Source organism: Chelonia mydas, chromosome 4 (genome assembly GCF_015237465.2).
Source record: "Chelonia mydas isolate rCheMyd1 chromosome 4, rCheMyd1.pri.v2, whole genome shotgun sequence".
NCBI classification, from domain to species: Eukaryota; Metazoa; Chordata; order Testudines; family Cheloniidae; genus Chelonia; species Chelonia mydas.
Genome location: NC_057852.1, coordinates 133,284,073 through 133,311,838, shown reverse-complemented (window position 1 = coordinate 133,311,838; position 27,766 = coordinate 133,284,073). Strand labels below are relative to the sequence as shown.

At 45.7% G+C, this 27,766-nt stretch overlaps 1 protein-coding gene across 4 annotated transcripts in view; it reads left to right on the top strand.

Moving 5' to 3' along the window:
• Window positions 1-27,262, top strand: part of SMOX (spermine oxidase) — a 96,623-nt gene extending 69,361 nt beyond the window's left edge. For 3 of the 4 annotated variants that reach the window (XM_037898321.2, XM_043544894.1, XM_043544893.1), the window contains 4 exons: window positions 7,984-8,157; window positions 10,803-11,502; window positions 23,746-23,906; window positions 26,804-27,260. In XM_037898321.2, coding sequence (XP_037754249.1) covers window positions 7,984-8,157; window positions 10,803-11,502; window positions 23,746-23,906; window positions 26,804-26,941 — 1,173 coding nt within the window. In that variant the 3' untranslated portion in view covers window positions 26,942-27,260. Of the gene's footprint in view, window positions 1-7,983; window positions 8,158-10,802; window positions 11,503-23,745; window positions 23,907-26,803 lie in introns of all 4 variants that reach the window. The other variant, XM_037898323.2, reaches the window with a different exon arrangement.
• The last annotated feature ends 504 nt before the right edge of the window (window positions 27,263-27,766 follow it).

The following is a 27,766-nucleotide window of genomic DNA, read 5'->3' as shown; positions in this document are numbered from 1 at the left end:
CAAAAGGTTCTCTCAGCATAAGTTCCAGAGGTTATAGCCCAAGGTCCAATATCTGGGTGATCCTGACTGGAGCTGGGGACCTCAGTCTTGCTACTCAAACTTCCCCTGAAGAAGCTTAAGCAGATATGAGATAACAGGATCAGGGCCCAAGAGTTCCTTTTATAATTTTCTTGCAGCCGCTTGACAGCAGGTGAATAATAGGTGAAGCATTGTGGCTTTGAAGTAGAACTCCTATTTCCTCAGCATCACGGATAATCAGCTACATGGATCAGCATAAGGCAACTGCACATCTCCTGCCATTTACAAGTAGTTTATTACATACTTCAAAGAGAAATGAAGACAATGATATTACCACATTCACAGTTCATCTAAATGTTAATATTCCCTTTTGATCTTTGAATCAATGACACATAGTGACAGACAGGAGCCGTCTGGTTACATTGTTAGTATCTAACAAGATAAAGGTAAACATAGACTACTACAGTCACTATCTTTTCCCAGTTCTTTAACAATACAAGTCTACATTTCAAAGCTCTTGTCTATCTAACATGGCTTTGCTAGCTATTTACAAGGAATATCCCTAATTACCATGTACATACTTTCCTAATATGTCTTTAAAGGTATAGAATTTGGGTCATTTAGCCTGCAAGTTGCTTAACCCTTTCTGGCTTAGTGTCATATCCACTTTTACCCCTTTTAACTTCATTCATCTCCCAGGATGTGGTGTTCATTGCTGGAAAAGGTGTGTTTTATATTGATGTAAAATTCTGGAAGAGACAAGGCACAGGTAGTTTCCACCTTGATGGAGCTAGGCAAGGTAAACCCTGGGTGAGGGGGTGGTGTAGTGTTGACCTTGATTAGCTACCTCAAGGTAAAAACAACAGGGCCTTGTCTCTGTAGGATTTTACACTATTAACAATAATAATGTAAGTACCATAGTGCCTAAGTGCCCCATCTTCAGTTTCAAAACACACCTATCTTGTGCAGTGAAAACATAGCACAATCAGCCCCACCTCAGTGACCCTTTTTCTGGTTACTATAGTTAATGGCCTCAGAGTCAGTCAGCATTCCTCTGTGTGGTGGACGGTTGGTGGGTGAAGGAGGTAGCTGGAGAATGACTAAGTTCTCTTCCCCTCAGGCTCCCACCCTCTGCTGGGCTTTATGCCAGCTCAGGACTAAGCTGTGGTCCCCTGCATCATAGTCTATCGCACTACCATTTGCCTGGCCCACTAGATACCGAGGGCCTGGTTTGTACTGGGGTTACACTAGCGTATGACTGGCATGAGACAGTGGTATAAATCAAGCCCTTAGTTTTAAAACCGAGTTAGAAAGAGTGCTTGAGGTGAGTTCCGACAATCCTTAGGAAACTTTTGGATTGAGATGTGCCATCCTGGCCTTCCTAATTCAGCACTGAATAATTTATAAAATTCGCTCTTCAACATCTGGTCTCCCGGAGTGACTGCCTCTTTCCCTGTGGGACGCAGCCAAAGTTGCGATGAGTGGAGATGCTGATGCCCTGCCTCTCTCACTCTAATAGAGAAGGGGCTGTTGGCAGGCGCAAGGCTCTGGAATGCCCTTCTGTTCCTAGTCTGAAATAACCCAGATCGGCTGATTTGGGGCACGCAACAGGACCCATTTGTTCTTCTCAGCCTCAGAGAAGAGTTGGCCAATTTTCCACTCTGCCCTGTTTGCTGGTGTGTTACAGTCTGTATTTAGAGCTGCCCCTTGGTGGAAGGGGTAAGGTGACGTTAATATTTGACTTTGGAGTTTTTGCTAATTGGCCTGGTGCTGTCAGACCCAGCGGACATTTGCTTTCTAAATGTAAAGAAAATCACTAGAATCTTGTACACGGTCCTGTGCATTACAGCTTGCCAAGCTCTTTGAAATAAACCTTGCTTGGAGTCTCTTGGGTATGCTTTGGTAGCTATGTGGTAGCAAACATAAAATTAGGTGCTTGTCTATGTCCTGTATTTCAAAAATGCCATTTCCCAGTAACTTTAAATGGAGTCTTGTAAACTCGTTGATGTTATAGTTGTTCTCAGGTTTTTGTCTCCAGAGACAGCCTCAAGGTATCTCCAAATGGATGAATACAGTTCTGTCTCCCCTTTATTAGAAATTTTCATGAAGCTCACAGTCTTGGTTTGACCTTGGTATGGTCACTTACAACAGATTTAGCTCTGTGTGTGTATATATAAAGGATACACTTCCTTTTTTTTGTTTGTGTGTGTGTGTGTGTGTGCACGCACATTCTTTCCATCCTTAGAAGCATAAATATCCCTTTCCACAAGTAGGTTTAGGAAGCGTGTTCAATCCTAAACTCAGTCAATACTCGCTACATTATTAAAAGATACTTCATTGTAAGATTCTCTTGGCATTTCCAATCTCGCTTCTTTGCATGTTGCTGCTGAATGAGCTGCCATTCACAAAATCATTTAGCAGTGCAGGCCCGTGCCTGGGGCTCATTGGTGCTACCATAACAAATACTGATGATGATATTTTCCTGTTGTCTGACCAGCTGGATCACATACTTAAGGAAAAAAAACTCATTTGGTGTTTTCCCCACTGAGGGAGAAATATGTTTTTCTCTTCTTTCCTCTGGTGCCCAGTGAATACTACAATGGACAATGAGAACATGCCTATGGCTAATTTAGTCTCTGGGCCAAGGGGTAACTGGACTTTAGTACAGCTTTTCTTGTCTTATGAATGTGTTATCTGCTTATCGTCTGCAATCAGCTTATGAAATTATGCCGAGGCAAGGTCTGCGGCAGCTTTGAGCAGTACTTGTTGGAAGTGGTTAGACCTCAAATCTGTGCCACAGTGTAGGCCCATGAACTGCTGTGTGTTGAAATTCCACAATACTTCTGATGTGGGGGCGGGGGAGAGAGACTCTTCCCCCCCCTCCACTGCTAGGGACTCCCAACCTCTCTTGTTTTGAAATCCCTGTGCTTTGAGACAGCTCTGTGCCGCAATCAGTACCCCAGGTCCCTTCTCTTTTCCTGTTTTCTACCGGTTTCCTGATTCTATTCTGTGTTTCTTCCCTTCTCATCATTTCTTTTTCTATGGTTTGGTTTTTTCTGGTACTGCTCCTTCATTTTTTTTCTCTGCCCCCGGCCACTTCCTGTCTCCTTTCTCTCTGTCCATGTTTATTAAATAAAACTTCAAACCAACCTGCCCAACGGGGGGCAGTACACAGAGGCAGAAAGGAAACATCCAGCCCCCCCCTCGACTTTACCTGAGACGTAAAAGATCAGTTTGATATCATAGTCCCCAATGCCGATTGCCATTTTGCCAAACTCATCTGTTTTTTCTTACATGTTTTTAGCAGCTGAATTACTGCACAAATAGCCTGAACTAAAGTTTCAGGTGAGCCATCCTGTGCCTGGAAAAAGGCCATACAGCAACTCCTGCATTAACAACTGCGAGGGTCTCGAGGAAAATACATGGCAAATGTCCGTCCTTCCTTATCTAGGTAGATGCTGAATCCCTGGGCGCTGGAAAACTCCAAAAGCCAGTTGTCTGTAAGTCTGGCCATGTAACAGCAGACCTCTGAGTTTCGAGGCCAACAGATCCTTTCTCTCCCTCTGCAACCACTGGCTTGTGTTTTGTGTCTCACGCTGATCACTGGCAGCCAGACCTTTGTAGTGCACCGAGGGACTGGGATGGGACACGGGGCCTAGCAGTGGCCCCTGCAGTTTCTTATTACAAGCCACAGGGATGGGCGTGCCAGGATCCTCCCACCTCTCTTCTGGCTGGGAATTGCAGCTATATGGAAGGTGCAGGGGGCAATTAGTTTTAACCATTTTCCATAATTACTCCTCAACCCTGGTATGTTGAAATCATGAATATCCAGTTGTGTCAGAGAGGTCAGTAGTTTTAATCCAAATACCTTAGATGGGAAAAAATCTTCAACCAGAGATCTTGCCTCTGCTTATAAAGCACTGTGCTTCCCCGTGGTGCTAGATCAGGGGTGGGCAAACTACGGCCCACAGGCTGGATCGCTCCCCATGGTGCCGCAGGCCCTGCGCTGCTCTCAGAAGCGGCTGGCACTACGTCCCTATGGCCGGGGGGGAGGGGAAGGCAGAGGGCTCTGTATATTGCCCTTGCCTCCAGGCACCACCCCCCGCAGCTCCCATTGGTCGGGAATGGGGAACCGCGGCCAAAGGGAGCTTCGGAGGCATGGCAAGGTCAGTGCGCGGAGCCCTGTGCCTCCCCCTCCCCCAGGGGCCACGCAGGGAGGTGGTCCGGCTGCTTCCCGGAGCGGCGTGGGGCCAGGGCAGGCAGGCAGGGAGCCTGCCATGGCCCCGGTGTGCGTTGCTGCCACCCCGGAGCCGCTTTAGGTAAGCGGCGCCGGGTCGGAGCCCAAACCCCTCCTGTACCCCGCCCTCCAATTCCCTGCCCTGAGCCCCCTGCCTGCACCTCACATCCCTCCTGCACCCCAATTCCCTGCCCTGAGCCCCCTGCTGCACCCCGCACCCCTGCTGCACCCCAATTCCCTGCCCTGAGCCTCCTGCTGCACCCCACACCCTTCCTGCACCCCAATTCCCTGCCCTGAGCCTCCTGCTGCACCCCGCACCCCTCCTGCACCCCAACCTCCTGCCCTGAGCTCCTTCCCACAGTCTGCACCCCTGCCCTGAGCCCCGTCCTGCACCCCAACCCCCTTCCCTGAGCCCCCCTTACACTCCACACCCCTCCTCTGCCCCAATACCTTGCCCTGAGCCTGTTCCTGCACGCTGCACCCCTTCCCACACCCCACACTCCCTCCTGCACCCCAACCCCCTGCCCCAGCCCTGCATACAATTTCCCCACCCAGATGTGGCCCTCGGACCAAAAAGTTTGCCCACCCCTGTGCTAGATAAATGAGAAGGTGGCACAGATTCAAGACAAATAAGTTATTCCTGGGATTGGTTGTACTTCTGTGATTTATCTTTAAGGCTTTCCTGCCTGTCTTTGTTCTGGTAAGCTTTTCCTTTGATATGAAGTACCATGAATCACAGTTAAGCAGTTCTTGGAATCATCCAAACAAAAGAAAAGGAGGACTTGTGGCACCTTAGAGGCTAACAAATGTATTAGAGCATAAGCTTTCGTGGGCTACAGCTCACTTCATTGGATACATAGAATGGAACATATAGTAAGAAGATATATGTATATACATACAGAGAACATGAAAATGTGGTATGTATTATTGTGACAAAGCTCCTCCTCTGCCTTGGTGGGTCCTGCGCTTATTGGCAGATTTGCCCACCTCAGAGGTTCACGGCAGCCCGCAGTTTGGCCACTTTCGTGGCTCAAATCTGCTGTTCACTCAGTTAGCTTCACCACTGGCCAGCATGGGGAAAAGGAAGAAGAACAATCCCAGCAGTCTGCTGATCTACCTAGTGGATCGGGGAACAGGCCAGAGACCTTCCCCTCTGGTGGAACCCACAGTCCAGGTCCACTCCTCTGGTATCAAGTAGGGAGTTGCGGGGACGGAGGGATGGGGGGAACCCGGGCCCAGCCTCTACTCCGGGTTCCAGCCCAGGGCCCTGTGAATTGCAGCTGTCTGCAGTGGCTCCTGTAACAGCTGCGTGACAGCTACAACTCCCTGGGCTACTTCCCCATGGCCTCCTCCCAACACCTTCTTTATTCTCACCACAGGACCTCCCTCCTAGTGATTGAGAATGCTTGTACACCTCAGTCTTCCAGTAGTACTCCTTCTCACTCCCAGCTCCTTGTGCCTCTTGTTCCCAGCTCCTCGCATGCGCATCACAAACTGAAGTGAGCTCCTTTTTAAACCCAGGTGCCCTGATTAGCCTGCCTTAATTGATTCTAGCAGCTTCTTGATTGGCTGCAGGTGTTCTAATCAGCCTGTCTGCCTTAATTGTTTCCAGAAAGTTCCTGATTGTTCTGGAACCTTCCCTGTTACCATACCCAGGGAAAAGGGACCTACTTAACCTGGGGCTAATATATCTGCCTTCTATCACTCTCCTGTAGCCATCTGGCCTGACCCTGTCACAATATATATCTCTTCTTACTATATGTTCCATTCTATGCATCCGATGAAGTGAGCTGTAGCTCACCAAAGCTTATGCTCAGATAAATTTGTTAGTCTCTAAGGTGCCACAAGGTTCTTTTTGCGGATACAGACTAACACGGTTGCTATTCTGAAACCAAACAAAAGGCTTGATTATTCCAGACACGCACAAGTGGTTGGTGGTGATGGTTGTGTTTAATAACAGCTCCCTCCTCACCAACAGTAACAATGACACAACTTGTTGGGTCATCTCGTTATATGAAACACCTTCTCCAAAAAAAGAATTCTAACTTGATATATTTTGATGAGATTACAGGGTTGGTCGATAAAGGTGATAGTGCTGAAATAATGTACTTAGAATCCTGTAATGCATTTGACTTGGTACTGCATGACATTTTGATGAAAAAATTAGAAAGTTATTAAATTGACATGGAACACATTAAATGGATTAAAAGCTGGCTAACTGATAGGTCTCAAAATGTAACTATAAATGGGGAATCGTCGTCAAACAGGTGTGTTTCTAGGGGGGTCCTGCAGAGATCAGTTCTTGGCCCTACGCTATTTAACGTTTTTATCAGTGACCTGGAAGAAGACGTAAAATCATCACTGATAGAGTTTGCAGATGACACAAAAATGCGGGGATTGGTAAATGATGAAGAGCATGGGTCGTCATTATAGAGCGATCTGAATTGCTTGGTAAGCTGGGCAGAAGCAAACAAAATGCGTTTTAATACAGCTAAATGTAAATGTATACATCTAGGAACAAAGAATATAGGCCATACTTTCAGGATGGGGGATTTTATCCGGGGACACTGTGACTCTGACAGAGATTTGGGGGTTGTGGATAATCATCTGAACATGGGACATGCTGAACAGTGAAATATAGTGGCCAAAAAGGCTAATGCAGCCCTTGGATGCATAAATGGGAATTTTGAGTAGGAGTTGAGAAATTATTTTACCTCTATTTGGCACTGATGCTACCAGTGCTGGAATCCTGTGTCCAATTCAGGTGCTTACAATTCAGGAAGGATGTTGCTACATTGGAGAGGGTTCAGAGAAGAGCCATGAGAATGATTAAAGGATTAGAAAACCTGCCTTTATAGTGGTAAGCACTTCCTAAGGAGGGTGTCAGACATGGGGTCTACACCCAAGAGCATGCCTGAGACCCCCTAGCTAGGTATGGTGACCAGTCACTGTCCGGACCCAGGGGGCTTAGAAGCGTGTGGGATTGAGTGGATGGATCCACTCACAGCAGACCAGTGTCCGTCCAAAGCATGTGACAGGGCCAGGTTGTGACAGTCTGAGAAACACAAAATCAGAAATAGCAAACCCAGTCACTCTCCCTACAAAAGAAGCCATTTCCCCAAACCAAACATTCTCCAACTCCATTCGCACCCTAACAAAAATCCAAACTTCAACCCTGCCTGTACAGAAGTAGTATTCGGGCATAGGTGCTCTCTGGTCTGCAACCATTAGAGGGCAACTGGGCCACAGACACAGTAGCAATATTGGTACTGTAGCTTGAATAGCAGGATTTAGCCACTTGAGGGTGCCATGATTGCACAAGAAGCTCTGTCCCTTCCTCCAGTGGAAGGTAATGGTGAAACTCCCATATTTTGGGAGGACTGACAGACATAGAGTGTTCTGAAATGACCTGCCTAAAATGTTCTCCGGTAGCTAGAGTTCTTCCAGTTTGTCTTTGACCCTCTGGTTTCCTATCTTCTGCTGACTGGTAGAGCTGTGGGTGCATCTTGTGAAGGCCAAAATGTGATAAAATAAATTCCTAAAGCCCTCTGGTAACTTTTAGGCTTGAGCCTCCAGCTGTGGAATTTGTTCCCCCACACAGTGGGGTGGCTTGAGCATACCGATCCTGGGCGAAGAGGAGTACGCACACTGCTCAGGGCTTGGATTCTGCACACTCGAGCTACTTACTGTGAGTGACTGTCTCCCTCTTTCGGTCCTGTCTCTGGCAGGTCTATAACCTGACTCAGGAGTTCTTTCAACGTGGTAAACCAGTCAATGCTGAGAGCCAGAATAGTGTGGGCGTCTTCACACGGGATGTGGTGCGCAAACGCGTGAAAGCCGATCCAGATGACTCGGAGACCACCAGGAGGCTAAAACTAGCCATGATCCAGCAATATCTTAAGGTATGTTTAAAAAGGCAGCTCAATCATGGGACATTAGAAACCTGGCTAAGACTTACATCCCATCACTAGGGAATTACTTATATTTGTCGTCTTTGCAGCTGGGATATTTCTGGTTCATATATTACATTTTTCTCATAAGCTGGACATCTCCACAATGGGCTGGCAAGTTCTGAGATGTCTCATCAGTTCAGTTAAATTCTTCTGTGTGGTGTTATAACATTAAATCCTCTATCCTGCCACTTACCAGCCAAAGACAGCCTAATGCCAACTCCATTTAGAAATGGGTACCTTCTTGCCCCATACCTTGGACCGTGTGCTGCAGGCAGTGTGTTCTTTATCCCCTTTTGCCTTTCTCCAGAGCTTGGAAACCAGGAAAATTGACTCTGATAGCACAATGCTGTTGGGGCAGTCCCTGCAAAATAAATCCCAAAGCATCTTAACATTCATTTGAAAGGGGAGAGAGAATCAAAGCAAAGGTAAACTGTGTTCATTAGTACCTCCACGCTACTTGCCAGGTAGATCCTGCCTTCTATGTATTCTGTCTTGAGGCTGGGACTTGTGCAGCACCAAGCACTTAACACAGAATAAACGTTAATAATAATCGGGCAGTTTTTGTGCTTTGAAATTGTAAGGTGAATTAAAGGCTTATGAAAAAAGGCAGGGATGCCACACGCACAACACTGGCGCAGTAGGTAAGTATACGTATCCACAGTTTACGTATGGGAAACTGAGGCAAAGGGAGACCTAAGGTCACACAGGGAGTCTGACAGCTGCTGTGACACTCTTCCCTCTGAGTCATTATTGAATCAGTAATAGCCACTTGTGGTCATTAAAGAACCCAGGGCCTTTCTGGTAAGAAAATGGGTGTTAACTCTGGTGTCTTGGCCAAATTCTAATCTGGATAGTTGCATTTTGCCTCCCCAAGATTCCTTCTGTAATTTTGGTGCGGAATCATTGTAATAACTTGCTTTTATTTATTTAGATTTGACAAAATGTTTCCACCATAGCCAGAACGACTTATACAACTGCTACCTATGCTCTAGCCCCAGACTGCAGATTGTCCCATAACCAGGGAAAGGAGAAGAGCAGAGACTTTAAAGTCCATCAGGGACCTCATTCTGCCAGTCTAATTGAGTTGATAGGCGTTCAGATATTACACCGATGAGGTGGCGCCCATGGAAAACTTTAGGATAGATAAAGCACTTGTCGTTCTAAGTAGTGTACAGTAAATTCAATACAAAAAAGGACAAATTCCCAATATAAATGATATAAACATTTACTGTATTACTATATCCCTGAAAGTTGTCAACGCTCTTTGGGTCTTTCATGATGGATTATAAAATTAGGGCAGACTTCGAGTGGGAGTTGGCCAGCACTTGCTGCAGGTGACATGTACTTAGGGAAAAGGCATGTTTAACTTTTTAGGCTTAGATCTTGCAGCTGAACCCACACTGGTGCCTCCATGCCTGTGCAAAGCCCACTGATGGCACTTAGCAGGCGCAGGGCCACAGGCTGTATTTTCTTCAAGGCACTTACCATATCCTCTCTGCCTGTAAAGTGCTTAGCACTGACTGTGTATCTGGCATCCCAGTCCACCTGAGCATGCAGATGGTGTCTTGCAGTAACTAGGAATGCAAAGCACAGTGTGTGGATGCCCCATGCTGAGAGGAGGCTGGGTCTGCCAGGCTTATAAACTACACTTGAAAAGCCTAGGTAATAGGCTAAAAGGTGAGATGGATAATTGTAATTTTCATAACTACATAAAACGTTGGCGAAAACGGTCACAGATGTGGAGATCAGATCCAGAAATTAGAAACCTAGAAAGAGAAGGTGGGAAGGATATAGGGCCACCATTCCCCAGGCACCACTGGAAACTGACAACAAAAGGCAGGCCTAACATCCTGCCCTGAAACAGGGGGATCAATGCTAGCAATAGCTGTGCTTACCAGTTTTGATGGGGGTCTCCAAACTCTCTAGGCTTTGCTAATCAAAGTACACATAAGATTGATCCTCCCAACCTCACCATGTCTTCCCTTCCCACATGGTCACTGGAACACGTCCTCTCAGCTGCAGATCATTAGCTAGTTGAATGCTAATGTTTATGGCATGCTGAGATCTACCTCCGAGGGGGTGGCTTTGAAACCCTTTTGTTCTACTAATGTCTCCTTATGGAATGGGAATCTCTGTCAACATCGGCTAGTGGAAAAAGTGTTTAAATAAGCATGGCATCAGCCTCAGTTTGAGCAGCACGTCATAGCTGATCCGTGTTCAGCACCCCACCCCTTCTCTAGCAGAAAAGTTCAATGGGATTTTTACGTGATCAAAAGTGGCCAGGGCCTTGGTCCAACATCATGCAGAAGATTTGAACTTCCCAGCAGTGCTGTAACCCATACAGCCATGCTGGGGCATCAGAGTACTATAGCAGAACACACTCAGTTGGTCCTTAGAGAGAGAGAGAGAGTTGGTAGGCAGTATAACAAGTGATCTGTTTTGTCTAGCTCTTTGGTTCTCCGGTGCCATATCGGTAAACGTCAGTGTGGCCTACTGCAAGGAACTGGGACTCAGGACTCCTGGGTTCTATTCCTGTCTCTGCCGTTAACTTGCACTATTCTGTCTGTACCATGGTTTTGTGTTGCTTTCACTAGGTGGAGAGCTGTGAGAGCAGCTCCCATAGCATGGACGAGGTCTCGCTCAGCGAATTCGGAGAATGGACTGAAATCCCTGGGGCCCATCATGTCATTCCTTGTGGCTTTATCAAGATTGTGGAGATCCTGGCCCATTCCATACCAGAGTCGGTCATCCAGCTCCGCAAGCCGGTCAAGTGCATCCACTGGAACCAATCGGTCAGCAAGGAGATTGAGCGTGTGGCCGACCATAACAGCGACCGCCCCGAGGAGGACCAGGGCTACCATGTCCTTGTGGAGTGCGAGGATTGCGAGTTCATCCTCGCCGACCATGTCATTGTGACCGTATCGCTGGGGGTCCTGAAGAAGTACCATGAGAGCATGTTCCACCCAGGCCTGCCTGAGGAGAAGGTGATGGCCATTCAGAAACTGGGCATTAGCACCACCGACAAAATCTTCCTGGAGTTTGAAGAGCCCTTCTGGAGTCCTGAATGCAACAGCATCCAGTTCGTCTGGGAGGATGAGGCGGAGAGTGAGAGTTTGACTTACCCTGAGGAGTTGTGGTACAAGAAGATCTGCAGCTTTGATGTCCTCTACCCACCGGAGCGGTATGGCTATGTGCTGAGTGGCTGGATCTGCGGGGAGGAGGCTTTGATCATGGAGAAGTACGACGATGAAACTGTGGCAGAGACGTGCACTGAGATGCTGCGTAAATTTACAGGTCAGCAATGCTCTCGTTCCTTTTGTTGGTGAGAAGAAAGGGGGGACCGAGAGGAAGGAAATGCAGTGAAGTAGTCAGTAGCTCCTTGGCTTTTTGTTCCTTTTGAAAGGATGTGCAAATGCTTTAGAAGCATCTGCTGCAGAGACGCACTCCATGTACTTATCCAAGTGCCACTGCTCTAAAGGCTTGAGTGTGTTTTGAGACTCATTTATATAGAGATGATGATGAAGAACTGGAGCACACTACATCAAATGGTGGGTTGAGTGCAATCAGACTCCAAATGCTTTTTAAAAAAATCTCCAATATCATTTTATCAGCTTTAACAGTTACAGCGACGCACTGACAGTCAGGATTCCCGGGGCCAGATCCTCAGCTGGTGTAAATCAGCATAGCTCCATTAAAGACAATGGAGTTACACCAGTTGAGACCAGCTGAGAGTCTGACATTTGGATTCTGTCTCTGACTCCCACTCACTGCACGTGTAAGTCACATGGGACTAAATTTTCAAAAATGAGCCACCCGGGGCCTCACTTTTTCAGAGGCTCTGAGCACACTTCAGTTCAACGTTAGGTGCCAGTAGTTTACAGCAGTGAAAATCAGGGAGCACCCAAAAATGAAGGCACCCCAAATTAGTGACCTTTTAAAAATTCAGGCTGTAACAAGTCTATTTGTCATTTGTGCTTTACCTGTCTAGCTTAACTGAGGGAAGGGCTATGTTTGTGAGGTGTAGTTCATTCATGCTGAAAAGCTCCGTGAGGTCCTCAGAGAAAAGGTGCTGTATAATTATGCAAATCATCACCGAGTCAGTGTGTTTCTAGTGGGGGTGCCCAGGGATCAGTTCTTGGCCTGATGCTATTTAACATTTTTATCAGTGACCTGGAAGAAAACAAAATCATCACTGATAAAGTTTTCAGATGGCACAAAAATTTGGGGACTGGTAAATAATGAAGAGCTCAGCTCATTGTTATATAGCAGGGATCAGCAACCTTTGGCACGCGGCCCATCATGGAAATCCGCTGCCGGGCAGGGACAGTTTATTTACCTGAAGCATCCTCAGGTTTGGCCGATCACAGCTTCCACTGACCACGGTTCACCGTTCCAGGCCAATGTTGGCTGCAGGAAGTGGTGGCCAGCACATCCCTCGGCCCGCGCCACTTCCTGCAGCCCCCATTGGTCTGGAATGGTGAACCACGGCCAGTAGGAGCTGCAATCGGCCAAACCTGCAGACACTGCAGGTAAACAAACAGTCCTGGCCCACCAGCGAATTTCCCTGACAGGCCACGTGCCAAAGGTTGCCAATCCCTGTTATATAGAGTGATGTGGATTGCTTGGTAAGCTGGGCACAACCAAACAATATGTATTTCAATACAGTTAAATGTAAACATATGCCTCTAGGAATAAAGAATGCAAGCCATACAATCCCCCATGGGGGATTCTATTTCAGGAAGCAGTGACTCTGAAAAAGATTCGGAGGCCATGGTGAATAATCAGCTGAACTTGGACTCCCTGGGTGATGCTGTGGTCTAAAGGGTTAATGTGATCCTAGGATGTATAAACAGGGGAATCTCGAGTAGAGAGGTTATTTTACCTCTCTATTTGGCACTGATGCAACCACTGCTGGAATACTATATCCAGTTCTTGTGTCCACAGTTGAGGAATAATGTTGATAAATGGGAGAGGTTTCAGAGAAGAGCCATGCAAAAGATTAAAGGATTAGAAAACAGGCCTTACAGTGGTAGACTCAGGGAGCTCAACCTGCTTAGCTTAACAAAGAGAATCATAGAATATCAGGGTTAGAAGGGACCTCAGGAGGTCATCTAGTCCAACTGCCTGCTCAAAGCAGGACCAATCCCCAACTAAATTATCCCAGCCAGGGCTTTGTCAAGCCTGACCTTAAAAACTTCTAAGGAAGGAGATTCCACCACCTCTCTAGGTAACGCATTCCAGTGTTTCATCACCCTCCTAGTGAAAAAGTTTTTCCGAATATCCAACCTAAACCTTCCCCACTGCAACTTGAGACCATTACTCCTTGTTCTGTCATCTGCTACCACTGAGAACAGTCTAGATCCATCCTCTTTGGAACCCCCTTTCAGGTAGTTGAAAGCAGCTATCAAATCCCCCCTCATTCTTCTCTTCTGCAGACTAAATAATTCCAATTCCCTCAGCCTCTCCCCATAAATCATGTGCTCCAGTCCTCTAATCATTTTTGTTGCCCTCTGCTGGATGTTTTCCAATTTTTCCACATCCTTCTTGTAGTGTGGGGCCCAAAACTGGACACAGTACTCCAGATGAGGCCTCACCAATGTCGAATAAAGGGGAATGATCACGTCCCTTGATCTGCTGGCAGTGCTCCTGCTTATACATCCCAAAATGCCATTGGCCTTCTTGGCAACAAGGGCACACTGTTGACTGATATCCAGCTTCTCGTCCACTGTAACCCCTAGGTCCTTTTCTGCAGAACTGCTGCCTAGCCACTCGGTCCCTAGTCTGTAGCGGTGCATGGGATTCTTCCATCCTAAGGCCAGGACTCTGCACTTGTCTTTGTTGAACCTCATCAGATTTCTTTTGGCCCAATCCTCTAATTTGTCTAGGTCCCTCTGTATCCTTTCCCTACCCTCCAGCATATCTCCCACTCCTCCCAGAAGGTTAAGGGAAGTCTTGATTACAGTCTATAAGTAGCTACATGGGGAAAAATATTTGATAATGGGTCTTCCGTCTAGCAAACAAAGGTATAACATGATCCATTGACTAGAAGATGAAGGTAGGGAACTTCAGAGGGGAAATGAGGCATAAATTTTTAACGGTGAGGGTAATTAACCACTGGAACAATTTACCAAGGGAGGTGGTGGATTCTCCATCACTGGCAATTTTAAAATCAAGATTGGATGTTTTTCTAAAAGCTCTGCTCTAGAAATTTTCTGGGGGAAATTCCATGGCCTTGTTATACAAGAGATCAGACAAGATTATCACAGTGGTCCCTTCTAGTCTTGGAATCTTTGCAGAAATGAAGACCAAAGCTTTGTACTGTCTTGGTCCAAGGATTTTCTGTTTTAAGGACTACTCCATACTGGATTATAATTTTTTTTAAAAAGAGGTGCTATCAAAGATGAGAAATCCTTCTATGCTTCCAGAAGCTTCTCTCTTATTATTGACATATTCGTATCCACACATCCATCCCATGGTATCCAAACCTTGCTTTCTGATTAACTTCCATCATGTCTCCCTGTTCTATTGACCCCCAGACATTTGAACATATTTTGTGTTTTCACATGGTATGAACCGTCAGGTTTCTGCTGTGCATACCAGCCAATCATGGTTTACAGCTTAGCTAAAGGAAGATGACAAGTTAGCAAAGTTCTCTTACCTGTCTCTTGGCTATGAACAATACTGAGATCTTGGGCAATGATAGTTGGATCAGCTATGCTGATGAGTACTTGCCAATTGTTTGCTGCCATTCAAGAGGCAAATAATAGCTTCTTGTGGATGTAGCCTCTCTTGAACATGTAGACACAGAGTCTAAACTCCTGGGGTAGAGTCCAGGGGTGAAATCCTGGCCTCATTGAAGTCCATGGCAAACTCCTCTGGACTTCATTCAGACTAGGATTTTGCCCCATGTCTCCTCTTTAGTTTTGTACATCATGGAGTACCCTCTCACCATTCATATAATAGACTATTTAGCGGAAAAGGATAGCTGTTACTCTTTTCTCTTTTTAAATCCCTGGCTGGAGACCTTCTCCAGCACTTCCCGTGAAGACATTCAGAATGTATTTAACAATACAGATTTTGACTTGCAATTTTACTGATGGTCAGGATTTATTATTCCTCAAGATAAATATTGGCCTAGACTTCCTCTGTCAATACTTATCCCTCCAGTCATCAAGCTTCAGCTCCAGTGCCATTACGTGCATGCACACACATTTATCAATAGGAGTTGAATTGGGACCTAAATCTTGATACCCACTCCGATGTAAATCAATAGCTATTAACTCTAATAATAAGTGGGACTTGTTAGTGACCATAACAGGACAGAAGTTAACTGATGACTTAGTTGCTTTATTTTGCAAGTACTGCAGCACATTCTCTTGGCCAGTGGTCTGTTGCTGGCTGAGCCACCAGGATACCTCAGAGCCATTTCTGGCAGTAGATTAAATTCATGTGGTAACTTTAAGAAGAAAAGGAGGACTTGTGGCACCTTAGAGGCTAACAAATTTATTTGAGCATACACTTTCGGATGCATCTGATGAAGTGAGCTGTAGCTCACGAAAGCTTATGCTCAAATAAATTTGTTAGTCTCTAAGGTGCCACAAGTCCTCCTTTTCTTTTTGCGGATACAGACTAACACGGCTGTTACTCTTTAACTTTAAGAGAAATCTATGACCTTTTGCTCAGCAGTCTGAAAGTTCACATGGCAAGAAACATTTCTCACCATGCACAGCATTAAGAACAGTCATGTGTGGTACTGGAAAATGCTATGCCATTAAATAGGGATTTAAAGCTACATTGCCTCCCTGAAATGGGGTGTTATCATCACCACTTCCTTCTTCTCTCTTCGACTCCATCTGCAGGCAAAACTGCCTTAAGCGCAAGCAAGACAAAGATCCTGCTTAGGGCCCAGTGTAGCCTGAGCAACTCATTATTTGTTTCCCACCTCCATCTGTTTAGACTAGGGGAAAAATGCTTACAAGGCTCAATTTTCCATCCTCGGGACCTTCGAATTGCGAGGTTAATCCAGTCTGAACTCCACTCCACTGCATTCCACTCTTCTCCTCTTGTTCCCATCCCAGCCTCCACTGAGATTATAAACAAGAGTGCAGTGGTACCTTTAAAACATCCATATACATTGAATTGAAATCGCTGTCCTTACTATTTACAGCAGGTCAGCTCCAACCTTCCATAAAGACCAGAGAAGGCTCTCTTCTTAACAACAAGTTGTCTTAGTGCTCCATGATGATGCTTTCCAAATCTTAGAAATAATCTTGATTGCCATTGTTCCTCCTATTCAAAACTGTTGAGCTTCTTTTTCTAAATTATTTTATTCAGTGGGAACTAAATTCTTTAGCCTTCCTCCTCTCCTACTTTGAACCTACCCTCTTACAAATAAGGTTAGTCACGGAACTCTCTCTCCTCCCCCTCCCTCGTCTTTTCAGGGAAAAATAGTTTGAAATTGGATCTTCTGTGTTCACTACGGTTGCTGTTCCAGATGATACAATACCTGCTCAGTGTCCATCAGGTTCCTCAGCCATCCCAGCTGTAACCCATCTTTGTGCTGTGTAGTGATCTAATCCTGGGTCAGAATCTCTGGTTAAATTTGCCAGGTATCTAACTCAAATCTCCACATCCAAACTGATCTCCTCCCTCTCAGGCACTCATCACTGCAGGGAAAAGAGGGTTCCTGGAGCATTTCCATTATGCCTTGTGTCCAGTTTCACCCGTGCAATGTTCATGGTTTGATTCATTCCCCCCAAGCAAGTCTTTTTATCTGCGGGAAAGTTTTTCACAATGCTCATAGCTATTCTTCCAAACCTCCCTGGGAAAATGAGGAATTTTTTTCATTTGTGTGTGCTGGGTGAATTTTGGTGCTCCAAATCCATACTTGGATAGCTAACTAAGCAGCCTGAGCTCCCACAGCCACTGTTCAAGCTCACCCTTTTCACAGTCAAACCACTTATTCGGGTGCTTCAGACACCCAAGTCTGGAGATTTTGGCCTTCACCACTCTGTGTCTGTTTAAAATGACTGCACCCCTCTGTAAAGTGGGTGCAATACTTCCCTGCCTCACAAGAGAGTTGAGAGACATAATCAGTGTTTTGAGATGCTCAGAGGAAAATGCTCTGTAAGTCCAAATGATTACTACTATTGCAGGGAGTAGCACTACTTGTGCACTAACTCAGAACTTGCCACCAGCAATCTAGAAATAACCATAATCATAGAATCATAGAATATCAGGGTTGGAAGGGACCTCAGGAGGTCATCTAGTCCAACCCCCTGCTCAAAGCAGGACCGATCCCCAATTAAATCATCCCAGCCAGGGCTTTGTCAAGCTTGACCTTAAAAACTTCTAAGGAAGGAGATTCTACCACCTCCCTAGGTAACGCATTCCAGTATTTCACCACCCTCCTAGTGAAAGTTTTTCCTAATATCCAACCAAAATATCCCCCACTGCAACCTGAGACCATTACTCCTTGTTCTGTCATCAGCTACCACTGAGAACAGTCTAGAGCCATCCTCTTTGGAACCCCTTTCGGGTAGTTGAAAGCAGCTATCAAATCCCCCCTCATTCTTCTCTTCTACAGACTAAACATCCCCAGTTCCCTCAGCCTCCCCTCATAACTCATGTGTTCCAGTCCCCTAATCATTTTTGTTGCCCTCCGCTGGACTCTTTCCAATTTTTCCACATCCTTCTTGTAGTGTGGGGCCCAAAACTGGACACAGTACTCCAGATGAGGCCTCACCAGTGTCGAATAGAGGGGAACGATCACGTCCCTCGATCTGCTCGCAGTGCCCCTACTTATACATCCCAAAATGCCACTGGCCTTCTTGGCAACAAGGGCACACTGCTGACTCATATCCAGCTTCTCGTCCACTGTAACCCCTAGGTCCTTTTCTGCAGAACTGCTGCCGAGCCATTTGGTCCCTAGTCTGTAGCGGTGCATTGGATTCTTCCATCCTAAATGCACGACTCTGCACTTGTCCTTGTTGAACCTCATCAGATTTCTTTTGGCCCAATCCTCCAATTTGTCTAGGTCCCTCTGTATCCTATCCCTACCCTCCAGCGTATCTACCTCTCCTCCCAGTTTAGTGTCATCTGCAAACTTGCTGAGGGTGCAATCCACACCATCCTCCAGATCATTTATGAAGATATTGAACAAAACCGGCCCCAGGACCGACCCTTGGGGCACTCCACTTGATACCGGCTGCCAACTAGACATGGAGCCATTGATCACTACCTGTTGAGCCCGACAATCTAGCCAGCTTTCTATCCACCTTATAGTCCATTCATCCAGTCCATACTTCTTTAACTTGCTGGTAAGAATACTGTGGGAGATAGTGTCAAAAGCTTTGCTAAAGTCAAGAAACAGGAAATCTTCTGGTCCATCAGGCCCCACTATGAATGCTGTTGATTTTTATACCTCTGGGTAGCTTTTACATGGGGGTGGGCATGGAGGGACAGTGTGGTGCTATCTCATGCTCCTTTATAAACAGAATACAGGAGCCCTTAGGACTTCCCTCTTCAGCTGTACATTTAAGTTACAGGCTCTGGTCCAGTGCCCATTGAAGTCAGTAGGACTCTTCCCATTGATTTCAGTGGGTGTTGGATCAGGCCCGTGTTCTATTATTTTAGGCTCAGCATAATTTTACTCTTGGTATGCTTCTTGGAGGAGGAGAGGAGATGATCTGCCTCTGGAAGCTTAAATTTCACATGCAAGTGAGAGTAGCGGATTATCTATATTTGCTGTGAAAGCCCTCTAGATTTTGCTGGCCTGAGAACCATTGACAATTCCAGGAATTCACAACTGGGTGTCTGAATAATTTAGTGTCCTCTAAATCTGATTAAAATAGGGTGCCTCTAGCCCATGGGCCTAGTTTGCCTGCTGTATTTGGGGTAGGAGGCCGCTCCAGCCAGGCCAATAGGGGTGTGTGGGAGGTGGGCGGAGACATGTTCTCTCTCTCTCTCGCTCCCCACTTTCGCTGGCTCTCTTCCCCCTCCTGGGTGGTGGGCACTGTGGCGGGTTGTGCACTACCTGGGCTGCCAGTGCTGGGGGGCGGCTTAGCGGGGGAGCCCTGGAGGCTGATGCTGTCTGCTGTGCTGACCTGAGTACGGGAGCTGTGGCCACTCTGGCACCAGCTGTTGCAGCTGGACTGGATGCTGCCGTTTTCTGGTGCCTCCCGGTGCTGCTGTGGCCACCTTCCTGCTGGGGCGGCTGCTGCTGCTGCCAAGGGCACACCTCATGCCAGGCTCCCGCTTCCCCACTGCACCGCACAGAGACATGCGGCAGCGTGGGGCCCACCAGGACCACCAAACAACCAGCACCCTGGGCTGCTGGTGGACAAGGAGGAGAAAGTTGGAGGTCAGGGAGCTGCTAGCAGGGGCCCAGCTAGGTGCATTAAGTTAAATGCACTGATCCTTGCCCCCTGACCACGGAGCCTCCCTATAAGGCTGGCAACGCCCCACCCCCCAACTACGCCCATGCTCTAGCAGTCTGAGGCCTTGTACCCATTGCTGTGTTGGCTAAGTTCTCAGTGTTAAGAATTTGGATTTCTGGGAGCCTATGGCCAAGGCACTCACTCAGCCATGCAGCATTTTTCTAATGCTGATGCATGCTGTATTAAATCTGTGCCCGCCCTGTGAAATGTGCTTTGTTCTTTCTGCATCATACATGCTTCAGCTTTTAGACTTCCACATTTTCACAATGTTTGCAAGTGCAAAATCTAAAATAAATGTTCAGCTGTGCTCATACTTTTCAGTTTAACTTTTGGTTAGGGTTTTAACATTACTGGACTTCCTGCAATAATGTACAACGCTCATGGAGTTCCAAAAGATATTCAAAGCTACAGCTGAAAAGCTCGACCCCTCAGTCTTCAGGAACACTTGGATCCTGGTCTGTATTTCGTGGGTGGCTCCTAACTCTACAAGGGACCAAACTAAGGGCTTGATATAAAGCCCAGTGATGTGAATGAGGCTTTCCGTAGACTACACTGAGTCCTAAATCCCCAGATCAGAAAACCACCCAACTTTTGGAGGAAGTTAGCTCTAGACCCATTTTTCTAGGAGGAACTGATCCAAAGGAAGTACATCAGCTCTGCCTACTCACTCTTAAGCAAGTTACAAGGCTGACTGATGCTGCAAAACACACAGGCAAAACTCCACTCGATTTCAGTGGGAGTTACTTACGTGTATGCACACACATTCATCCCTCACCAGGCCCTAAAACTATGATATCCTGGTTTGTGTACTGTAAATCCACATATCCTTGCCTCATAACTAGTAGTATGAAAAGAGAATAGAGAGGCTGGTTTGGGTTCCATGGATTCCCCCTCCATAGATTCAGAAATATGAACCCTGGTGGTATAATAATGGGTACACTCTGTGACGCTTCCCAGGAGTACTCGGGGTGGGGAGTCACCTCGCTACCACCTGCCCTGAGTGTGAGGGAGCCTTGTCTGTGCCTTCCTGGGGTCTACGCCCAGACCCACCAGCCACAGGCAGCATGAGCACTCTCAGCCTAACCAGGCTCTGTCGTCCCTTTGCAGGTTAGTGCTAGATACACGCCAGTCCCTGAGTTCTCTGAGCATCCGCTGGAGTATCCAGCCCCGGATCCAGTGCACGCTCACGGAATTCACAGATCCACTGCTCCCAAGGGAACAGCATGCACCTGACTATCGGTGTCACCTCAGGATCACCGCTCCACTTAACACACGGCATTTAGATTTGTTTATTTGACAAGGAACAGTGATTGGAGAAGAAGCAAGTAGGATTAATAGAAAGAAATGATTAGATATAAAATAAAATCGTAACACACATTCTGGAGCCTAATCTCATAACTAGCAAGTTGTCCTCCTGTTAAATAACGTGTTGTTCACCCAAAGTCCTTCTCACAGTGTTTTTCAACTGGATGGCTGAACACCTCCCTTTTGTAAGACCAAGCCCACTGCTGGTTTGTCTCCCCAGATGGAGGATGCCAGGGTGTCTCTCAGCACCCCTCCATGTAAGAGACAAGTCCTTTGCTCTTCATCTGTAAACTGGTTTCTCCCCCTGCTGTTCATGTGTTCCAATTAATTTCTTCTGAAGTCCCCACAATCTTCTCATTAGCATTTGACTCAGTATGCAAACAGAGTCCTGTTGTAAAGCACACAATACACAAAGGTCAGCCAAGCATTTAAGAACATAATTTGCGGTATATATACACGTCTCCTTATATATTATCCACTCATACATTTTGCAAAGATTAGGATGACCAGTGTGACACAGGCTTTCAGTAGAGACCTGAAGTGATACTTTTTGGTGGAGCGGTATGTAAATACCACACCCGGGGTATACCTCTAACCCTTATGCATCCCTCTGCCAGTTGGCATCAAGAGGTTCTAGGGTCACACACTCCTATGTTAACAATAGCCAAAGTCTTTGTACAACCGTCATCTCTCTATTTGAATAGCGCATCTGTGATCCTTTCTTAGGGGTTTCCACATCCACATCAGTGCATTTATTTGATCTGTGGACAAACAGAAGCAGCCAGAATATCCAGCCATCTACAAAAAAATGTTATATGAGTATCCTGTTAGATGAGTTTCTTGACAGATTTTCAGCTGAGTTTTGCTTCCCTGCCCGGTTGAGGTAGCATTCCTAACTGGTTTTCTTCCTTTCCAAGGGAGCACTGCAACATTGTGGCTTGCGGAGTTTGTCTTGCATGTTCTCATTTCCCGTCAAATGGAGCCTCCCTCTATCTGTCTGCAGTGACTGGCCAGGTGGAAGTTAAAGACACCGTAGGATTTCTACTGCAAGTTGAGGGATAGTCTGTTTCTTGACCAGCGTTCCCCACTCCCCACAATTTCTCACCCCAAATGTAATAGGTTTCTTATATTTAAAGTGGCATGAATGCTTCAGTTAAATGCATAATAGATACTGCTGTTTACCTACACCTCCACTGTACGCTGCCACCCGACTTACGCAATCGTTCCATTCCGGAAAGCCTTGCATAACTCGAATTTGGCGTAAGTCGGAAACGTATACCTGTATGTTACGCAAAAATTTCTGCAACTCGAAAATCCTATTTCTGGCATATGGAAATTTTTCCGTAAGTGCAAATTTGCGTAAGTTGGGTCTTGCATAACCCGGGGAGCGTCTGTACTGTGAAGAGGCGGATGGTCTGGGCACAAGCACAGGGCTGAGAGTAAGGAGGTCTCAGATCTGCATTTGGCTCTGCCACAGATACTTCGGTATGACCACGGGCAAGTCACTTTATCTCTCTGTGTTTCAGTTTCCAGTTAGTGATATGGGAATGATGCTGCTTCAATCACAGGAGGACTGAAGCTAAACTCATTAGGGTACTTTTGGAGATCTTCAAAAAGGAAATACAAAGTTGTTTTTTTCACAAGTATCCAAGTCATTGCTTTATTAAGCACACTGATTTTATATAACTGCCATTCAGGCTAGAGATACCGCAAACTCTCTTCATTTCACAAATTCAGTAGCTCCCTGGCTTCTGCAATGTGTTTGCCTACTCCCCAAGAACCTCTGAATGATCTCTTTCTAATCTCTGTCCCTGCTTTTGTATGATTCTCAATTTAAAATTCAGTACTTGTAAGGGCAACGTCATGTTCCCAGTGTTATCAACTTTTTATTATTGTTCTGTTATGTATTGACGCCTGCACCTAAAGGCCTCTGGGCACCTTGACAATATAAAATGAGAACATGCACCCTTTACAATGTGAGGGCAACAAAGGCTCATTTCTAACCACCTCCTCTTATTTGGGTTGGCACTGCACAATACATTGTGTGACTTTTGTGTAAGTGCTTTGGAATGTGCTCTGTAAGAAGACTTTAGAGTAGTACAACAGTATTTGCATTGTGTTATGGCGCTTGCTATATGTTCTCTTGGGCTTATGCTCAACCTTTTAAAAATAAACTGTGACAGCAATTTCCTTGACAAATCTGATATCTGAAAATGTGGCTTCCTATTTCTGCACAGCTCAGACACTTCTCAGGCTTTTCATTTCAAACCCAAGTCATTGCCTGGAACCATTGCTGGTCCTGCTCCTAATTTTCCTGGAAGAGCATATTTTTAATTCCTTTGTTTTATCCTTGAAATTTTACTAAAACCTACAGATGGCTGCGTACATGTTCCTTGACTGTGCAGGTTGAAGAATAAAGGTCTTGCTTATTTGTCCATCTGTCCTATACATCAGTTCAATAATGCCACGATGTCACAACATACGCTTCTGTGAAGGAACTTTCTGTTGTATGCCCACCTAATATTCTTCCAGCGTTGTAAGCATACCAGGGGTGAGCTGTAACCAGAGGAATAACCATCCCCTGTCCTCAAGAGAACTATTTTAGGCTTGTTACATACAGTTGTCAGGCTCACTATGGTTAGGCATTTATAGTTGTATTTTAAAAATGTGAAGAAATAACTAACTGCGTGGGCAGGTTGCTGAGCTCCCCAGTGGTCGCATCCCATGCCTTTGGCACATCGATGTTGTAGCCGCTTTTCTCTGGACTGTGTTTTCTCCTTTGGTTTTGACCCAGGGAATCCAAACATTCCGAAACCTCGCCGCATCCTGCGGTCTTCATGGGGCAGCAATCCCAACTTCCGAGGATCCTATTCTTACACCCAGGTTGGGTCTAGCGGGGCTGATGTGGAGAAACTTGCTAAGCCACTGCCTTATACGGAAAGCTCCAAGACGGTTGTAAGTATTGAACACTAGGATGGAGAGAGAGATAGGTTGGCTATGACTTTATTAAGGGGAGTTGCTATTTTCCAGCTCGCTAGATTCCATGGTTTGTAGCCTACTTTTGATACAATATTTATACTGATCTGTGCGTGCCTCCGTTCTCCTCTCCTTGCAGTTCTTTGTTTCTTTTACCTACTGGAAATCTGCCCTCAAATATTTTAAACCTGTTCTTGGGATGATTTTATTCAGAGAGGTTTTGCCTCCCTGCTTCACCTGCCTGTTCTTTTTACTACTGCTTTTGGGGGTGGCTTGGGGGAATTGAAGACAGAGAGGCACCTTCGGACGTTTGCTCCCTATCAGCCGGGGCAGGCACCTGTAAAAGAGAATCTCAGGTTGGTCATGATTGGCTGATGTGTTTTTAAACACTACTGTCTCTGTCTATGCTAGATGCAAAGTCCTGTTTGAAATTGTGGGTGTTACAATAGCGATAGTTTATTCATTTTAAAACACAACCTTTTTTTCATAGGTTTCAGAGCAGCAGCCGTGTTAGTCTGTATTCGCAAAAAGAACAGGAGGACTTGTGGCACCTTAGAGACTAACCAATTTATTTGAGCATAAGTTTTCGTGAGCTACAGCTCACTTCATCGGATGCATTCAGTGGAAAGCTTATGCTCAAATAAATTGGTTAGTCTCTAAGGTGCCACAAGTCCTCCTTTTTCTTTTTTTCATCATGTTCCAGGGAAGCAGTGACTCTGAAAAACATTTGGGGGTCATGCTGGCTGTGCTCCCCAGTGTGATGCTGTGACCAAAAGAGCTAAAGTGATCCTGGGAGGCATAAACAGGGGAATCTTGAGGAGGAGCAGAGAGGTTATTTTACCTCTGGATTTGGTTCAGTGCGAACGCTGCTAGAATCCTGTGTCCAGTTCTGGTGCCCACAATTCAAGAAGGATGTTGATACATTGGAGAGGGTTCAGAGAAAAGCCACAAGAATGATTAAAGGATTAGAAAAAAAAACTATGCCTTATAGTGATAGGCTCAAAGAACTCAATCTATTTAGGTTAAAAAGAGAAGGTTAAGGGGTGACTTGATTACAGTATCTACATGGAGAACAAATAATAATAATAATAATAATAATAATAAAGGGCACTTCAGTCTAATAGAGAAAGATGTAACATGATCCTAAGGCTGGAAATTGGACCTAGACAAATTCAGACTGGAAGTAGGGTGTAAATTTTTAACAGTTAGGTTAATGAACCATTGGAGACCGGTCATTTTTGAATGAGGAGAGGATGTCTGTCTGAAAGCTCTGCTCTTGGAATTACGTTAGGGAAGTTCCATGGCCTGTGTGTACAGGAGGTCAGATCTAGATGATCACAGTGGTCCCGTCTGGCCTTAGAATCTGGGCATCTATGAATGAGTGTTAAACATGGCCTCAGTTGTGACTTATCCTGAGGGCTAATTCAGAATATGCCAGAGCAGTGTACTGAGAACTCCTTCTGAGGCTGTGCTAGTACACTAAAGAGATCTTACGCCTTGTTGTGAAGCTCATGCACTGGGAGTTCAAGTCTGTGTGATAAAATGTTCTTCTCAGGCAGTCCTAGTTGTTTGACCGTAGCGATAAGAAGACATGTGAGGTGTCAGCTATGTCTGTGCAATTTCCCAGGCTACTTGCTTTGTCTCAGGGTCTAGGCCCCCTTCCAAGAGAGAGGATGACTTGTCAGACAAGAAGGATGCAGAAGAATTGGAAAGAGTCCAGCGGAGGGCAACAAAAATGATTGGGGTCTGGAGCACATGACTTATGAGGAGAGGCTGAGGGAACTGGGATTATTCAGTCTGCAGAAGAGAAGAATGATGGGAGATTTGATAGCTGCTTTCAACTACCTGAAAGGGGGCTCCAAAGAGGATGGATCTAGACTGTTCTCAGTGGTAGCAGATGACAGAACAAGGAATAATGGTCTCAAGTTGCAGTGCGGGAGGTTTAGGTTGGATATTAGGAAAAACTTTTTCACTAGGAGGGTGGTGAAGCACTGAAATGGGTTACCTAGGGAGGTGGTGGAATCTCCTTCCTTAGAGGTTTTTAAGGCCAGGCTTGATAAAGCCCTGGCTGGGATGATTTAGTTGGGGATTGGTCCTGCTTTGAGCAGGGGGTTGGACTAGATGACCTCCTGAGGTCCCTTCCAATCCTGATATTCTATGATTCTATGAATCCGACTTCGTGATCTTGTCTCTTCTTTTGGCTATACATTTTTTATATAATTGTGAGGGGCAGAGGTGCCTATTAAAAGGGGTAGTTGAGATTTTGAATAATTTAAATTCTGTGAACATCTCTACTTCCTGTGGAATTCACCACTTCGAAGCCCATGAAGCCTTTTCCTCTTTCATATCTCTCATGTGTGGGGGAATTTAATTAATAAAATCTCTGGATGAACCAGAGCTTTTTCATATGTGGTCCCCTTAACAAGCACATAGATACTGTGGTGAGAGACGCTATAAAATGGAGAGACATGCCACTATTCTCTAAGTCCGGGAATCTGGTGGCTTTGGGATGTATCTTGTCAAACTGGGAAAAATTAAACGTAACCCTCAAAACATGAACATGGCATTGTGTGAGATGAAAGAAGCAGAAATAGAATCCGTGGAGAAGGTAAAACTTTCAAACCTCCTCTTGTGTAGATGTGCTGCAGTGGGATAAAAAATGATTTGCACCAGTACAGCTGCACTGGTGTATCCGTGCCCTCAGAGGAGGGTACTAGACAGTCCCTCTAGCCAGTACATATTTGGTACTCAAAACTGCATGTAGCTGCGACACATCTCTTTGGGGTGTAGAAGGGCAATAGACTGTTTGACTCTTTCCCGGAGCTGTAATGGATGGAACTCTGCAACTTCCACTGACTTTCTTGTCTCATCTCCAGCCTATGCAGGTGATGTTTTCGGGGGAGGCCACTCATAGGAAGTATTATTCCACTACCCATGGTGCTTTGCTTTCTGGCCAGAGAGAGGCTGCTCACCTCATTGAAATGTACCAAGACCTCTTACAATGCAGGAACTGAAAGGCTTAATGTTTGAGAAGGAACCACTAACTCGTGATACCTTTTACAGTTGTGTGTAGGTTTTTTTAAATTAATAGTAGAACGATTTTTATCTTTTTATATAAAAAAGCCCTAACTGTTTAAAAACATAGTCACCTGTAGCTTATTTCCATTACTGGATTGTTAACGGAGGAGGGTGCTCTTTCTGTATGGTAAACTTTTTGTGTGTGTATGTGTGTCATTTTAATTTCAATTGCACTCTCAGTGCCTCTTCAATTTTTTTCTGTATTGTAAGTGCCTTCTCTTCTAAAATAAATGTTGTAATAAAATATCTGAGTGGTCTGGTACATCCTGTGCACTTGTTTGGGAGCTTCTGCTCAATACCTTATTTTTCTCTTTCCAAAAAGTTATAACAAGGTATGGATTTCTGTTCCTTGCCATGAGATTTTGAATAGGAGGGGTCTTTTCTCTTAAGGTGTGTCTTCACTGCAGAGTTAACTTGGGTGATTGGCACAGCTTAGCCTAGGCCAGGTGTGAGCAGTCACACTGCAAAGCCCTGCCCAAGTTATTGTGTCTTCACTGGTGTAGCACTTCCATTGGACTTCTGCGGGCATATCCCATGGGTTTTTGTGCTGCAGTAAGTTGAGCTGCTCTATGATTTTTCCCAGTGAATTTTGGGAGAACTTGTCTGTCCTTCTGGGCACACAGAGGGAATTGTGGGAAGGCCCTGGAGGACTCTGAGTACTTGAGTGGTTTAGCCTGTATCCTCAGGGCAAAGTGGGCGGGTTATCAGCCTGAGTGAAAGCAGCATTAGCCTGTGTCTCCAGTTAGCCTGGGTTTAAAGGG